The sequence below is a fragment of the Sporisorium graminicola genome, chromosome SGRAM_11, assembly GCF_005498985.1.
Source record: "Sporisorium graminicola strain CBS 10092 chromosome SGRAM_11, whole genome shotgun sequence".
Lineage (NCBI taxonomy): Eukaryota > Fungi > Basidiomycota > Ustilaginomycetes > Ustilaginales > Ustilaginaceae > Sporisorium > Sporisorium graminicola.
Genome location: NC_043721.1, coordinates 659,267 through 675,141, shown reverse-complemented (window position 1 = coordinate 675,141; position 15,875 = coordinate 659,267). Strand labels below are relative to the sequence as shown.

The 15,875-nt window shown below is 53.8% G+C and overlaps 4 protein-coding genes across 4 annotated transcripts; 3 read left to right on the top strand and 1 right to left on the bottom strand.

The window, feature by feature from the left end:
* Positions 1-3,819: 3,819 nt before the first annotated feature.
* On the bottom strand, positions 3,820-4,280 carry EX895_001531 (uncharacterized protein; the record flags this gene model as incomplete). Its single annotated transcript, XM_029882130.1, has 3 exons — positions 3,820-3,942; positions 4,036-4,168; positions 4,258-4,280. 3 exons carry the CDS (start codon positions 4,278-4,280, stop codon positions 3,820-3,822), a joined length of 279 nt encoding a protein of 92 aa, XP_029741731.1.
* Positions 4,281-4,925: 645 nt separating this feature from the next.
* Positions 4,926-6,503, top strand: EX895_001530 (uncharacterized protein; the record flags this gene model as incomplete). Its single annotated transcript, XM_029882129.1, has 1 exon — positions 4,926-6,503. One exon carries the CDS (start codon positions 4,926-4,928, stop codon positions 6,501-6,503), a length of 1,578 nt encoding a protein of 525 aa, XP_029741730.1.
* Positions 6,504-7,786: 1,283 nt separating this feature from the next.
* Positions 7,787-11,257, top strand: EX895_001529 (uncharacterized protein; the record flags this gene model as incomplete). The annotated part of the gene is made up of 1 exon (XM_029882128.1): positions 7,787-11,257. One exon carries the CDS (start codon positions 7,787-7,789, stop codon positions 11,255-11,257), a length of 3,471 nt encoding a protein of 1,156 aa, XP_029741729.1.
* A 420-nt stretch (positions 11,258-11,677) lies between these two features.
* EX895_001528 (uncharacterized protein) lies at positions 11,678-11,929 on the top strand (the record flags this gene model as incomplete). Its single annotated transcript, XM_029882127.1, has 1 exon — positions 11,678-11,929. The coding sequence occupies one exon, from the start codon at positions 11,678-11,680 to the stop codon at positions 11,927-11,929; it is 252 nt and encodes an 83-aa protein (XP_029741728.1).
* Between the last annotated feature and the right edge of the window lie 3,946 nt (positions 11,930-15,875).

Genomic DNA, 15,875 nt, shown 5'->3' with positions numbered 1-15,875 from the left:
GGGTTTCTCAAAACATGGGGCTTAAGACAAAGTCGGTGCTTCCTCGAAAGGAAGCCGGGGGATGAAAGGTCGAGATTCTTCAGCAACAGACCTCTTTCCAGAGCCTCCGGGAGTTGCATTTTCTAGGAAATGCCACTTTGGGTGCTACGTCAGTAACGTTATATTATTATTCCCTTTTCGGGATGACTTGGTGACATATTTTTGTGCATCGTAAATTTCACTATACGTAGTCTCACACCATACGTAACTTTTGACGCCATACGTAATGTGTAATATTTGAACATCATTTCTAATTGATTGAGATCGTAACTTTGGCTGTACAATGTAGTTTTGACACAGCATGATCGCAAGCAGCGAAGTTCAATTGAGCTACTGTATCTACAAAGAAAGGATGGGCTCGACCTCCTCCTCCTCCTCCTCCTCCTCCTCCTCCTCCTCCTCCTCCTCCTCCTCCTCCTCCTCCTCCTCCTCCTCCTCATCTGTCAACAATGCCTGATCAGAATCAACTGGCGAGGAGTACTGCTGCACATAGGCATCGTCAAAGTTGTCCTCCAGCAATCCTAGCCGCGCAAGAGCTTCACAGGCATTGTGTTCCGGGCCAAGCGGCTCCCCTTGCTCAGCTACAAGCCTCCACCGATTGGACTCTCGCAGCCATCCCAGGCAACCCTCTGCTATAACTGTATTGATGTGATGTAATATGCATGCTGCCAGTGTACCATGACTCCTGAGATCTTCGCGACTGACTGCAGGCTTGACCTTGCTGAATACCTTCTCTGTGATGTTGAGCCACGGCGAGTATGCAGGTAGTGGGCCTCGTGCCTAGAGTTGGTGATGCCCTGCTTTGTGTCAAAGAACCGATGAAAGCTGGCATTGACCATCATAAAGACTCGCCGCTGGCCAGCAACAAGTGGGAGGAGCTTGTTGTCAAGGAAGCTGCAGAAGCGCTCAGTGTTGTAGGCGCCACGCAGGACCTCACTTGCAATGATGCCATCCTTTCCAACGGCAACAAGGAGCGACATGTTTTTCTGGCGGTTTGCAGGACGGCCCTCCTGCTGTGCTCGATCGTCTACCTTGCTGCGACCGTAGGTGCGCTTTGAGTGCAGGTTGAAGCCGGCCTCGTCAAAGAAGATGGCATCTTCGAAGGACCGTCCCTGGGTCCGGAACCAGTGCGTCCACTTCTTGCAGTTCTCAATAGTCTTGGTATTGTTGTAGCGTTCATGTTCCTGATGTAGTCGTTTGAGTGTGATGTGACATCGTTGCTTGAGTATATGGTGCAGAAGGCTTATTGAGACCTCAGGCCCAGCGCCATAGCGAGGCCCACCATGATCCTTGAGGTTTTGTTGGATCTCATCAAGCAGAGCAGCGGCCTTGCCTGCTACAAAGTTGCAGATGTGGTCGATATGCTCCTCGCTGACTTTGGATCCACGGAAGGCACCGCCGCTCTTCCTATGGGCTCCAATGGTTCCAGTCTTTCCGAATTTGTCGATGATGGTACCTCAGGCTCTTTGCCACCTCGGCATTTGTCATACCCTCGGAAAACACCATCTTGATAACCTTCTCTCGTTGCTGCGAATCGACATGCTGGCGCCGCTTCTATGGGGGTGGCATGATTGGAATGGAGATGGTTGACAATGCGACTGATGTGTGACGAGGTAACTTATATACAATATAAGGAGAAAGGGACCGGAGCCAGCTGCGAACAATGAGGTTGTTTGGTCCTGCTGTTGCTTAACGTTATTCAAGTCGAAGTTTGCCTGCTTGGTCGTGACGGGCTTAATCACCAGCTCTTATAGGGTCGTCTGGAGATTAGCGGGCGCTCGTCACCGCCCTTATTTTTTCTTGCAACGATTTCATAATCAAACAGCTGTATCGGCTCATCTTTTGGGCCCCATAGAACATCTATCCAGGTGTTCTAAGTTTATCGTTAAGTATTCCCAGCTGATGTACTCTTATACTTCTTGCAATACACCGTACCGAGCTGATGCTACTCATCGCCTGACGGGCATATCACTGAGAATACGCAAGTGCTTGGTCAAGCACAAAAATCATGTTTCCTTTTGGCTGACGCGAAAGCAAGACCAAGTCATCTCATTATTGAGTATAGTCACGAATATCATGTTTGCAAGATATGAAAAGTCAGATGAATCTCCACTCCTCGGAGCTCAGTGTAGTGGGGATAGGCGGCGCGACTTGTAACAAAGTTCAAATCATGAGTAATTTTTTTGACTCGGGACCTACCAATAAAGCAGCTATAAATGTGTAGCTATGATTTTCGCTATTGCTATAAATGTTCAACATTCGTTCAGGTCACGACTGAGACTCGCGTGACTGCAAGGAAACTGATCTACGATTCTCGTGACTTACCATCTCATATTCCAGGTGACACATCCGTACAGACGCATTTTTGCCATAACATATATACGGACGTAAGTCCGAATGTTAATTGTGTCGGAGCATACTTCATCTAATTACACAAGTATAAAATCGTGTATAATGACCAAAGCAAACACCTGGCCTTTGTTCTTAAAGTACGACGGTACAAATCACGAAATAATATACTAATTTTAATGTGGAGCACGTTCGTCTAAGAGTTATCTGACTAAAGTAAAGTGATATCGTTGCAATTGTTGGCGGCAAGACTCCATTCTCTAGCGTAACGGCGTGGCTTGTTAAACACGAAACTTAGTGTTTTGTGTTGATGCTTCAAGCTTACCTATTGCGGCATCAGTAGGTGTCAAGCAATCTTAAAAAAAGACTTGCAAGTGCAGGCAGAAAATTTCAGTAAAATTTTCTGCCTGCACTTGCAAGGTTCGTACCTCCAATACGCCGGCAATTTGGTTATTTTAAACCAAAAGAAGCTTCCGACAGGTGATTGATACACACAGAACTTTAACAACTTGTAGATCATGGATTTTACGGGTTCATTTTCAATATGTCGCACGCGTTTCGTAGGAACGCCGTTGTTTCAGGCGACGGCGGAGACTACTCGCTATTTGTGCAACAAGCTGATTAAGCGGCAGCCGTGCCGTGCATGAGCCTCGCACTCTCTTTTTGTCCGCTCGGAAGTGGTGCGCTACCGGAGCGACTGGTTCTCTTCGGTCTCATCATCCTCGGCGAAGGCATCACTGGCCTAGCAGAAGCACTCAACCGCATCAGGCCTGGCACAAAGGCTCAGATCGAATCCCTGGGCGACAGCAAGGTGGCGAGCGGGGTATGGAGGCGAGACACGATCTTACAGGCCACCAGCTGTGTGCTCATCAGCATTTTGCAACTTGGCGGCTATTCCCAACGCGCATCCAGCCACATCGATCTGCAATCCATTCATATCGTGAAAAAAAGCGATTTACGTCCGCGCAGCCAGCATAGGAGCCACCTGGGATGGCTGCGTATCGAAGCCATCTTGAGCAGCCAACTCCGATTTTCTGCCTGCGCTGGGTGGCTCCGACTGGCAGCCACCCAGGATGGCTGCTCAAGCTGGCTCCCATACGCAGCCATCCCAGGTGGCTCTCAGGGTGGCTCCCATACGCAGCCATCCCTTCGTCTCGGCTTGGCGCACAATTTGATCGCGATATCGGGAGATTATGTAAAACAATATCGGGTTCAAGATCGTAAAACAAGAAGCAATCTACATATCGGGAGATCGTGAGAAGAAACTACAAAGATCGCGATGTTGAAAGAGATGTGATAGCGTAATCGGGCCCGATAGACAATAACGATCACGATAACGGAGTTAGTTGCGTGCTGAACAGATCGAGTTTCAGCATGCAACCCACACGGTTGAATGCGAGAAAGAGCAAGGAACAAGGTTAGTTCACGGGGTCAGATGATACGAGGGGCAGCACGACGAGGACAGGGAATGCTTGTCTGATACTTGGTGATCAATGCGTAGACGGTGAGTAAACAGGAGCCGCAGCGGCAGAAGGTAGTGTACCTATCATGTCGCTATGGGCGTGTCGGCAAGATAAAGGTGGTGGCGCAGTATGAATTGATTAGCAAGATGGATAAGGAAAGCAACGCTTGACAATCTGAACTTACCATATGATGTTGAGCACGTACATCGCCAACGTTGAGCGCGTAGAGGTCGTCGCGGATGTTGAGCGCGTAGGGGTTGTTGCGGATGTTGAGCACGTAGAGATGGTCGCCGACGAGCCTATCATGTCGCGAGGGACTGCGTCTTGGCAAGATAAAGGTGATCCAGCAGTATGAATCGTTCAGCAAGATGGACCAGGAAAGCAACGCTTGACGATCTGAACTTACCGTATGATGTTGAGCACGTACATCGCCGACGTTGAGCGCGTAGAGGTCGTCGCGGATGTTGAGCACGGAGAGATGGTCGCCAACGTTGAGAACGTAGAAATGGTCGTTGAGCACCGTCGCGGATGTTGAGCACCCCTGGCCAGTGGATGGCGGAGGTATGGACGAGGCAGGAGAAGAAGAGTGAGTAGAAACCCAAGTCGCTTTAAGGGTAGTCACTTCTGAGCACGCCGCTCAGGCCTCTGCATTTTCGAATACTCACTTCTACTGCTCTAGTACATGCGACCTCTTGGAAACTCGCCGAAGCTCGCCGAATTGTACTGCTGACACACCTTTGATGAAACCTTGTGCAGCAAGCAGGGCGAGCACGGAGGAAGCAGACTTCTTGGGGGTCAGCTAGTGGCCGTGATGTCCAATATGAGCAGTTCGTCCGATTTCGCGGCTAAGTCACCATACTTACCTGCGAACGAGCCAGCTGAGAGAGCCAGCGTTGGTTCAAAGCCATCGTCAGTCTGTGAACGCTGCGGTTCAAGGAGTCAGGCAATGAGGGACTCTGCAGGCCCCGTTCGTGCACCAGGAGGTTCGAGTGCGGCCCTTCACGACTTGTCTACATACAGCTCCATCTTTGTATCGTAGCATCCACCAGCACTCAAATTCGAACGCTTCCCACAATGCCTGCAACTCGATCGATGAGACGGGAAGATCACGGAGAGGCGTTCGCTGCTCCTCGAGAGGGCTTTCCATGGCCAGAGTCGCAGAGCAGCGACGTCGGCGAAACATCGAGCCAATCAATCGGCCAAAGCGATGAAAGCATCGCCATCATCCCGCTCCCGCTCCACAGGCCCAGCAGCTCCACTTCCGCTGCTCACAACACGATCGATGCCTCTGTCGCTCCGCGCTCCGCCAACGCCCATGACGATGAGGCCGCCAGTCTCCGACAGCAGCTCGAGACCGTGCAAAGGCGGCTCGCTGACCTCGAAGATGTTCAGGCCGACCGACAAGCCATCGTCCAATCGCTGCACCACCACGACGAGGCAATCCGTCGTATCGACCCGTCAGCAATGTCGCCGGCCTCTCCCCGCCTTCCCTCGCTCCAGACCCACAAAGGAGACGGCGGTCGCAAGCGCCATAAACACATACAAGGCCCCTTTCGAAAGGAGCTCCGGAAACGAATGGGCATCGGTTCAAGGGATCCGCTTCCGCCCTTCGATTCGGATCCGCCCACCCTCAACGGAGCGACCGTGCTACGACTTGATTACTCCAAGAACGCCAAATGCTACAGAACCCTTGTGAGTTGCATCGTCAGCGATCTCGCTCAGGACAACGTGGCGATGCAGCACAACATCGCTGCTGTTGGTGGACACGGGAACGCAAGCGAGATTTGCCTCACCTCCCTGAACCGTCTGTTCAAAGAGTGGCGGCAACAGCAGCGCGCAGCTGACGACCCCGACAAGAAGAAAAACCGGGATGCCTGCCGCCGACGAGCTGCTCGTCTTACGAAGAAATGCGCCAGGCGCCGAGTGCTCTTCAACGGTAACGGGTCTCTGCAGCGCCAATACAACAACGTTGACTTCACCATCGCTGAAGCAGCTAGTGCTGAGCTCACTGACTGTGAGTCCATCATCAACGAATCACATACCGCGACCGATACCGAATCCAGGGCCGAGCTTACCCACCGAGTTGCTAGCCTTGCCGATGATGGCGGCCGCCGAGTGCTGCCGCTGCGCAAGCTCGTGCCGTTCTGGCGATCTTCCGAGCTGCAGGAAGCTCTTTCGAAGCTTGATCTGGAGAGACAAATTGCAAGGTCAGTACAATATGTTCAACCTGTAGCTTCACGACCTCGGCAGGATGTCCCACCCCAGATACCGCCTCTTGATGCAGCTGTTCCGCCCCTCTCCAGCGCTGTCGAACGCTGGATGGTGAGTCTGGCTTGCACCAGGCTCTTCCCTGAAGTAGTACGAGATGTCTCGCTCAATACCATCTTGCCAGATGAACCCAACGCGATCGTCAAAGACCCGCAGCAATGGGGCCAGCATCCACAATTCGAGACGCACAGGTCTGCTCACCTTTCTCAGCCTGAGGCCCATCCCGGTCTCGATCCCTGTTTGTTTCTCGACGATCATGAAGATAGTAGCACTGCTGTCGAACTTGCCAATGGTGAGAGGTCGGTGCGCTTTGGCCAGGGCGAAGAGTGCTTCTCTCAGGCTGAGCCCAGCAGCTCAGCAACCCGCAGTCGTCGCATTGGTTGATGCTAGTGTTTCTCTCGTTAGCAATCGAGGTCAATTCATCTCATGATATTGTGCTGCTGCCGTGAGTATCGGAAATACCGAGGTCCGCCCTATGATATTGTGCTGCTGGCGTGAGTATCGGAAATGCCGAGGTACGTGTAGGAATGACTCATCAAAGGCGTGCGGATGGCGACAGAAAGGGTGTGGACGAAGCCACCCAAATCCTGACCTAAACTGAGCTTTCGAGAGTTCGGCACCGCCTCAACCTCACCACCATCATCGTGTTCATCAATAACCCCTGATCCCGACAAGCCGCTCTGTGGCATCTGGTTCCTCCCTTTCAAGACCTTTCGATGTCTGCAGGTCTACGTCCTGCACGCCTGGAACTCTCGCTCATTGTCGCCGCCAAGGCACCTGTCTGGGGTCGCGCAACTCTCGGCCTCGCAATCATCGACTACCTCAAGAAACATCCACTCTGGCTCGGCTCCTCCTCCTGCCCGCCCTTTCCCTCCCCCCCTTCTTCTCTTTCTCTAGCCCGTCTTCTTCGCGCCTATCTCTGGCGCTCACCCTTTCCCCCCTGTCCCAACTAGCCACACTCTGTGTAGCCGTGGCTCTCACGGACAAGCACGCCTAGGTCGGCCCTCCGTGATCCACCGTCTGGACCTGATCCCCGGACGCTAAAGACTTCTTGACTTCAGGTGCACGTCCTGGTCAAGACTTGTGGTCCCCTGGCTTGGCGAGCAGGGTCAGATACCACCGACACGCCACTGGAGGAGTTGTGCCCTTCAGTCCGACAAAGCTGTGCCTGGGGGTTTGGTCGCCCCTTGGTGGACCACTGATCCAGTCTGCAACAACAGCTCGATACGACCGGCGTTGTAACGAAACTCCGTCCGACAGGCCTAGCACAAACGTAACACGCCCCTAGTCCGACAATTCCGACAATCTGACAAACTGGGAACGCCCTCGTGTGGTGGTCTGCCTGTCGGCGAACAGCAGTCTCGAGCGTCTGACCAGTCAATCACCGGCTCTCATTACGACCTTTCCTCCGCTGCAGCCACAACGCACGCCAGAACAAAATCGATTGCTTCAAGCGCAGTTGACCGGCGTCGCTTCACGCTCCTGCTGTCCGTCTGCCGCCGCCACTTCCTTGCCCCAACGTCAAGATGAACGATCTTTCAGGTGACAGATGGGGTCGCCGGCCTCGGCTGTGTACTTGCGTGGATTGCGGTGCACAAGGCAGAATCTTTTCATACGGGCAGTGGCGATGGCATCAGATTCAACAAGATCAGCGCCGGTCACAGGACATGGCGTCTTTGGCAGCTGACGCAGCAGCAGCAGCAGCAGCAGCAGCAACGACAGCAACGACAGCAACAACAGCAGCAGGCACCATATCAGGTGGCTCACATGAAGACGGCATTCTCTGTCTTGCGGAGCGTCCTCGCCGTGAGGCTGAAGGCGATGCTGGAGAAGGGCGACGTACGCGGCTGCGCTTGGGCAGCATATCTCCGGACTATGGCGGTCACGATGACCATGCTCAGTCTGCTTCTTCACCAAGCGATGTGGTTCCGGACTGGGAGCTGGACGGCAGCGACTCTTACGATAGCGACGCCCTGCCTCCCCATCCCGACCTAGCCGCCGACGCAGTGGATCCCATACTGGACGCCGCCCGCTCCAACGCCAACAGCAGCAGTCTTGACAGTTCTGCTGCCTCCGTTGAAGATGACGCTTCAGTCACTTCGCGGGCCAGTCGTATTGCGCTTGCTCGGGCTCTTCGCATCGACGCCAACACTCTTGAAGCCGAAGCCGAAGCCATCCAGCCCATGGAAGCGACCCTCACAGATCCTCTGCAGCAGCAACGCAGCCGGTTTGTCATGGTCAATTATATCTTTGTCATGTACCTAATGACCTTTCACGGGCTGTCCAATACCATTGCAACACTCTATCTCTCCTTTGTGTTGCATGTGTTGAGTCGCTTCTGTGCCTTTGCCATTGATGCTGGCACGTCTGCTGCTACCACTGGTCCGCCACCTCCGCCGTTGCAACCTTCGCCGCCGCCGCCACCACAGCGGTTGCCACAACCACTACAGACATCAGTCTCATCGCAGATCGAGCACGAGCTCATGTCGCAGCCATCCGCGGTCTCGACTCGCTCCATGCTTGCTTCTGCAAGTGGTGACACTCAAGCAAGGTCGTCGTTGTCGCTGCCACCGCCACCGCTATCGATGCTGGTCACTCCAGCGTCGGTGCGATCAAAGCTTGGTCTGCACAGCGACTTTGTCCAGTACCTCGTGTGTCCCCGGTGCGGTGAGCTGAAGCTGTGGAGCGATACCGAAGGCTCCTCGTCACAACAGATCTTCTGCGCCTGCGGAACGGAGCTCCTTGGCGACACCGGTCGCCGTCCGGTCCAGCTGTACTGCCATCGCACGCTAGAGTCCATATTCTCTGGCGTGTTGATGGACTCCAGGTACTACAATGCGCTGTACGACTGGACGCCAACAGCTGATTCCAACACTGCTGCGAGCTCCACCTCCACCGCTCGATACGCGGAGATTTCATCGGGATCTGCCTGGTTGGAGGACTGCGGTGATGGCGCGAGTGCCTGCCAATATCGCTGCCAGCTCGGCCATGCCCCTTTCGTTGCGACCGGACTCAATCTCAAGGTCACACTCTCCGTGGATTGGTTCGGCCCGCACAAGGGGAAGTTTCACGAATGGCATTCGACTGGCGCTGTGCTGCTGAGGATCGACAACCTGCCCGCTCGCCTGACGACCTACGACCGTCGCTGTCTTGGTATCCATCTCGTTGGTCTTCTTCCTGGCCCAAAGGATACCACGGCACAAAACCTGCAAAAGTTTCTCAAGCTCATCGTTGAAGAGCTGAAGGACTTCGACGGCGACGGCAAGCTGATTCCCACCTTGAATCACCCTGAAGGCGAGCATGTCCAAGCGCGACTACACCTTGTCGTTGCGGACACACCTGCTCGGGCGAAGGTTGCCGGATTTGCCCTAAAGTATAAGAAGGGTACAATCTGTGCGTACTGCCCGAAGCAAGGTGAACAGCTCGGCCTGACGGATGACGAGGAGGAGGACGACAGCTTTGTCGGAAGTCAGCGACGTGGACCACCGCGGACGGCAGCAAGGTTCCATTCGGTGGCTATCGACCGGCTCACCTACTTCAACGCCGTCGATAGCTGCCCGCCTGACGTTATGCACGCCGTTCACCTTGGCCTATGTAAGCGCTTCTGGCACCGTTTCCTGATCGAGTCCTGCAACGAGATTGGGAAGCGCTTGCCGGAAGCGCAACATATCATTGCAAGCGCTCTGCTGCCGTCCATTATACAAGGTCCCAACAGACGCATCGGCAGCAAGAGTGGCGGAAACCCAACTGCGGAGCAATGGGAGGTGCTGTTCAGAGTCTTGCTCCCATTCGTACTGATGCAACTCTGGAGCACCTCTCTCTGTGGTGACTACGACGAGGAGCTCACCTTTGCCGTCGTCAAGCCTGGCGGCCCGCGCTCAGGGGTGCCACCAGCACGCTCATCTGGTCGTGACTTCGCAGACGCTGCTGCTCTTCGCCATCGCCTACCACCACCATCGAACGCCGCTTTACTTGCTGACGCCATCGACATAGACGACGCCGCGTCCGATGGTGATGCGGAAGCCGAGGAAGGTGGAGCGAGGAGAGGTGGAGCGAGGAGAGGTGGGCGGCAACTTTTGCCGGGTCCAAAGGCCGTACGAAGCGTCTTCCGGTCTGCAATGCTGCTCTGCAGCATCGTCGAGCTGGTCAGCGGTGACCTGACCGATTCTGATGTCGACAAGCTAGCCGACTACATCACCAAGTACAACCGTAGTCAGGCCAAGCTGCTGGGACCCGCGTGGCTGACGTTCAACAACCACAACGTCAGCCACCTCCCCTACTTTACCAGACGCTTCGGATCACCGCGACACTTCTCGTCGTTGCCCTTTGAGCGCTACAACGGCATCATGGGCACGATCCCAACCAGCGGGCACAAGGGTGGTGTGCTGGAGGCCACGATCATGCGCAATGCTGCACAGAGGAACGAGCTACGACGGCTTCTTGCCCAGAGCAGCGAGCCCTTCATGAAGACGAGGCTGCTTGGCGAGATCGAGGGTCCTGAGCCCACGTCCTTACCAAGCCTCGACACTCGGCTCAAGAAGAGGAAGCTTGACAATGCTTCCTTCGGCCTGCTCTTGGCTCACCTCAACGGAAGAGCAGAGCAAGCCCTCCCCAGCACCACCATCGCCTCGTCTCCGCCGCGCTACACACCGTCTTGGGACACAACATCTCCTAGTACCGTAGCACGCCTCGACACGACCGCCGAGTTCACTCGCACCGCGACCATGGCTCGGACGCCTAACAAGGTCAAGGTTGGTGGTGTCGGACAAGGTGGTCGCGACAATCGAGCAAATTGCTGGTGTCTGGTGTCGGTGGATGGCAAAGTGCAAGCCGCCAAGATTCTGTGGATCTTCACAAAGGCAGTCCGGCTGTCTCGCACCACTCTCAACACCGTGCCACAAACGTTCATGCACGTGCGCTTGCTTGAGGAGGTGTCGCTGGACGTGCTTGGTGGCCGTCATCCGAGCCTTGACCTCATCGCTGGTATGGGTATGCGACTCACACTTGACAACGGCGGTGAATACGGCGAGGAACTATTGGTCGACTTCGACTGCTATCAAAGTCAGCTTGCTGTTGTACCCTTCACCGCCAACGGCCATCGCTTGCTTGGCCTCAAGTCACTCGGAGCTTGTGGATAGAGTCTCTATCTCCTGACGGAGTTGAGCTCTTTGCGACAAACCTTATCCACTCCTGTTCGCGACGTGTAAGGATCGAATCACTTCCACGTCCCGCTCGTTGTCAACACCTTGCACATCTCCTCATACCGCTTGTCGCCATCTTCCTGCTCGTCGTCTCTATCTTGCGCATCGTCTCTACCTCGACCATCTCTGTACCGCGCTCATCGCCTCTATCTTCGGCATCTTCATCTTCCTGCTCGTCGTGTCCACCTTGCGCAACTCCATTCCGCGCACAGCGTCTCTACCTCTCGCACCTCCATCTTCCTGCTCATCGTCAACACGCGCATCTCTGTCCGCGCTCATCGTTATCGCACTCATCGTCAACACCTCGCGTATCTCTGTCCGCTCTCATCGTCACCTCATCACCTCGTCAACGTAGTCATGGCGTCTCACCTCCTCTCAGCTGCGCTCGGCGTTATCGATCCCGCATGGTCAAACATGCTGATCAAGATCAGCTACGACCCGATCAGCGCGACAATGCATCATCGCGATCTAGCACTCGCGCTCAAGCTCACCTTCCAACCAAACGTCTCGCCTGATGCAATCACAACTCCTCTTGACTCGATCGTGTTCGTGGGCATCAAGTTTGGGTCGCACACAGTCACCATTGCGATCCTCGAAACTCAAGCATAGCATCGCCTTCTCTCTCGTCGCAATCGATACCCTCTTTCCAACAAGCATCTTCTGCATCGCATTCTTCGTGTACACTAGTCATACCCAATCGATCCATATGCTGTTCGTACCAAACGAGCGCTTCCGCGCCGCGCAGCGCAGCGCATCAACTCCGCAGCATAGCGTTGCCTTCCGCAGACTCTTCGTAACCCTTAGTCAGCTTTTACCTTATCGCTGTTGTCGGCCGGAAATCTATCGTGCGAATCATACATCACGATATAGGTCTCCTATGATCAGAAGACGTCCTCGCAGCCACCCCCAGCAGCCACTGCCCCGGGAGTTACGTCCTCGCAGCCATCCCCAGCAGCCACTACCCCGGGAGTTACGTCCTCGCAGCCACCCCTCGCAGCCAACAATCCGGATTTACGTCCTCGCAGCCACCTCTAGCAGCCACCACCCCGGGAGTTACGTCCTCGCAGCCACCCCTCGCAGCCAACAATCCGGATTTACGTCCTCGAAGCCACCTCTAGCAGCCACCACCCCGAGGTGGCTGTGGGGAGAAGCCACCTCGAAGCCACCCGGGATGGCTCCTAGCGTGGCTGCGGGGACGTAAATCGCTTTTTTTTACGATGTGATTTGCGTCGTGTTGTAGGCCTATGTGCATGTTGTGCTGCACATGGCTTCAGCGCGGGCCTCTATTTACCCTACATGCAACAGTGGCAGAGAGTGACATCGGACATGGCCAGATAGATTTTCGACTTTTGAAGCTGGCACGAGTCCCATTATAATCAACGGTACCCTTGCCGAATCTGTGCCATCATGGCAGTCATCCCAAGCGACGAAGGCGCCAGCATCCCCACGCCGACAGATTTGAAGTGTCTTGCTGCCTCACCAGAGCCGCGTGCATTATGTCAGCCGTTGGGCCTAGTTGATAGACTCCTGACGAACGAGTTCGCGGAGGTTCGCGTCATTCAAGGCCTGTCCCAGTTCCTCAAGGAGCGGATTGCTCCCGTGCGGCTGGTGATTAGTTGATCGATGACCAGAAGTGTCAACACCCGTGTCTCACACTTTGCTCTCTTTCTCTCCACTGCTTTTGCTATTCCTTGCTGCGTTCATTCTGTGCCTGCAACAAACTCTTCTGCTTCCAACACCGCAATTGCCGTCGTGACGCCTCGTTTGACTGCATAAGGGAGCGTTTAAGGTTGGGTACCCCCACTTCTTGAGATCGGTTCTGGGGTCTGGAAAGTGACAGAGGCGGTGTGAGCTGAGTCTGAACTCTAGCTAGGAAGTTCCTGCAGCGCTTAATGTTACAACGTTCCTGCAGCCGCCTGAACTTAGGAGATCCGAACTGCGCCTTGTCGATCGCATCCACGTTCTGGATAACGCCGCCAACTAAACGCCGATATGAACCGGTCAATGGCCCAAAGATTGACACGTCAAGCGACTGCATCAAGTGGCTTGTTCGGGCTTGACAGGAGTGGAATGTTTTGACGTGACCAAGCTGAGAAGCAAAATGCCGTACTTGTATTGAAGCTGTGGCGTCGATGATGGGCAAACGCTAATCTGGTTGCGTCGACGGCCCTAAGTTTGGATTAGAGATGGCTTCAAGTCATTCAAAAGGAAGCTGATCGTTGGTACAGCCGTTGAATGACTTTGTGAAGTGCCACATGCCTGGAATCCTGTCCATATGCCGTTGATATCCGACATGTGACGTGCGCCGCGCCCTTGGTCATCACAAGCGGTGGCAGTACCTGACCGCCACTCCCAATAGAACCGATCACTGTAGCAGACTCTCGGATTCCTGGCTGCGCTCTGAACTGAGATGCTGGGTTAACAGAAGGTCACCAACTCGCTCGGTAATGGCCTGGCAATCGTGAAGCCAGTCTCGCCCGTATTGTATATGTTGCATGATTTCAGGTCGTACTCACACAAAATTTGCGCGAGCTAATCAAACCATTTCCGAAATATCTTGGAACCGGAGTTGATGTTGTCTCGGACATGGAGCACCTTGTGCTAAAACTACCCTCCATCCAACGAAGGCGGCCGATATCCTCACTTTTGCTCACCGTCAGTATGGATCTTGCTAGAGTCATCCCTCACTTCCTCGGACCAAGAACGTCAGCTTGAATAAGGGAACCCGATATCACTCTGGTGAACCAGCCTTTGGGGGGTGTTTGGCCCGTATGCCAGCGATGTTCGGAACAGACGAAGAAGACGTGTGTTCGTGGCGACGCCTGCTCATACAGAAGTAAACCGACCCTTCCCCAACTATATTAGATACATCAAAAGTACACATGCGCAGCGTCTGGCGTAGGCCTACTGATTGGTAGCAAATGGAAGACCAGTGAGGACACGAATCACCCTAAGTGCAAAATCTACTGGGAAGGCAGGGAAAGGTGCCTCAGTACACGACTTCAAAAGCATGAACGAGAACGATGTGGCTGGTACGACGAGACTGCTCAATGGAGTTACCTTTGACAATGTTTACAGCTTGTGAGAGTTTCAAAGTCGATTTGCAAAGTGAAAAGGGCGAAGCGTAGCGGCGCGAACATGGACAATTTTCCGGGACATCATTTCTCTGGTTCAAAAGCAAGCTGAAGGATAGACGGAGTTGACTCACGAGGGCGGAGGGGACCGTGACTGCGCAGTGCCTGCCGAGAGAAGTTTAATTTTCATGGCACCTTTGGGTGTTTCGAGAGATGCTCTTTTACTGTGACCCCGCTTGGATATTGCCTTCTTCGCCCTCCGCAGCAATCTACAGTCGCATACCAAGAGTTGCACACAAGTAGGACATTCGGCATTACATTGCAGAAGAGCTTGCCAATCTGATCACACAAGCTTGATACGCCTGAAACGGAAAACAGGAACTGACCTGCAAGAAACCCGAAATGTGTGCGTCAGGATGAGTACAAAAACGGAATTGAGCAGGGAAAAAAGAACCGTGTACTCACTTGTCTTGCGAAGCTTTGCTTTCCTCAGTTACGAAAGAAGCGACTGCTGTTTGGAATTGCTGCGTTGGAATCGTTGCTCCGTCATTGCCTTTGTCCATCAGAGCTAATACAGTCGTGCTTGTTGTAGAAGCATATCCTGATTCTTGCTGAAGACTGAGTTGGGGCGTATACGAGAAGAAGTAAGACCAACTGCTTTATGTGTCGGAACTAGAAGCCCGAAGGAATCCCATACCTTTCAGGTCGCCAGAATTAGTAGAGAACTTCAAATGCAATCGGGTCGCTGAGGAGATCGCACGTGCGGGGCCTTGTGAAGCTTTGTAAAGGCAAATTCTCAGTGCATTGTGGTCTGACTGCCTCGAGAAGACCTGCAAACTCGACTCGAGGACTCACTTTTTGTGAAACCATATCTTCCACTGCATGGCACAGAGCGAAATTCTTACGTAACGATCGAACTTTGATCCGAATGTTGTACTTGAAAGGTCCTGCATCCTTTTCGCGGTGCAGAGGCCTGACGAAAAGCGAGTATAGTAAGATTGTTGTTCTAGCAAGGTCAGCCGGGAGAGGCACAGAACTTGCATTCCGGTAAAGAGCTCCCATAGGACATTTCGAAGGGACCGGATGTCGGTGGCTGTGCCGTAATGTTGGCCTTTCAGCATTTCCTAGAAGAACGACCCATGCAGTTGTCATCGTCAGCTAAAGGCAAATACGAGCGCTGTTACGGTGAATGCGAGCGCTGTTACGGAGGTAGAGCGCAACAGAAGTGTGAAAACCATCTCCCGTGCACCTCAAGGCCAGCGGAATCTTCATAAGTACTCACAGGACTACGGAAGCCCCGGGTCTGGGTTGGAGCGTGGGAGAACGAAGGGACTGGTCAATACAAATCGTACTTGCATGTAAAATCAAATGTGGTCGATACTGCACTTACACCAGCAATTCCAAGCTTCGCTTTATTACCTTTTGCGACGAAACATGCCAGACCGAAGTCAGATATTTTTGGGTCTCCAGAGGGGTCACGA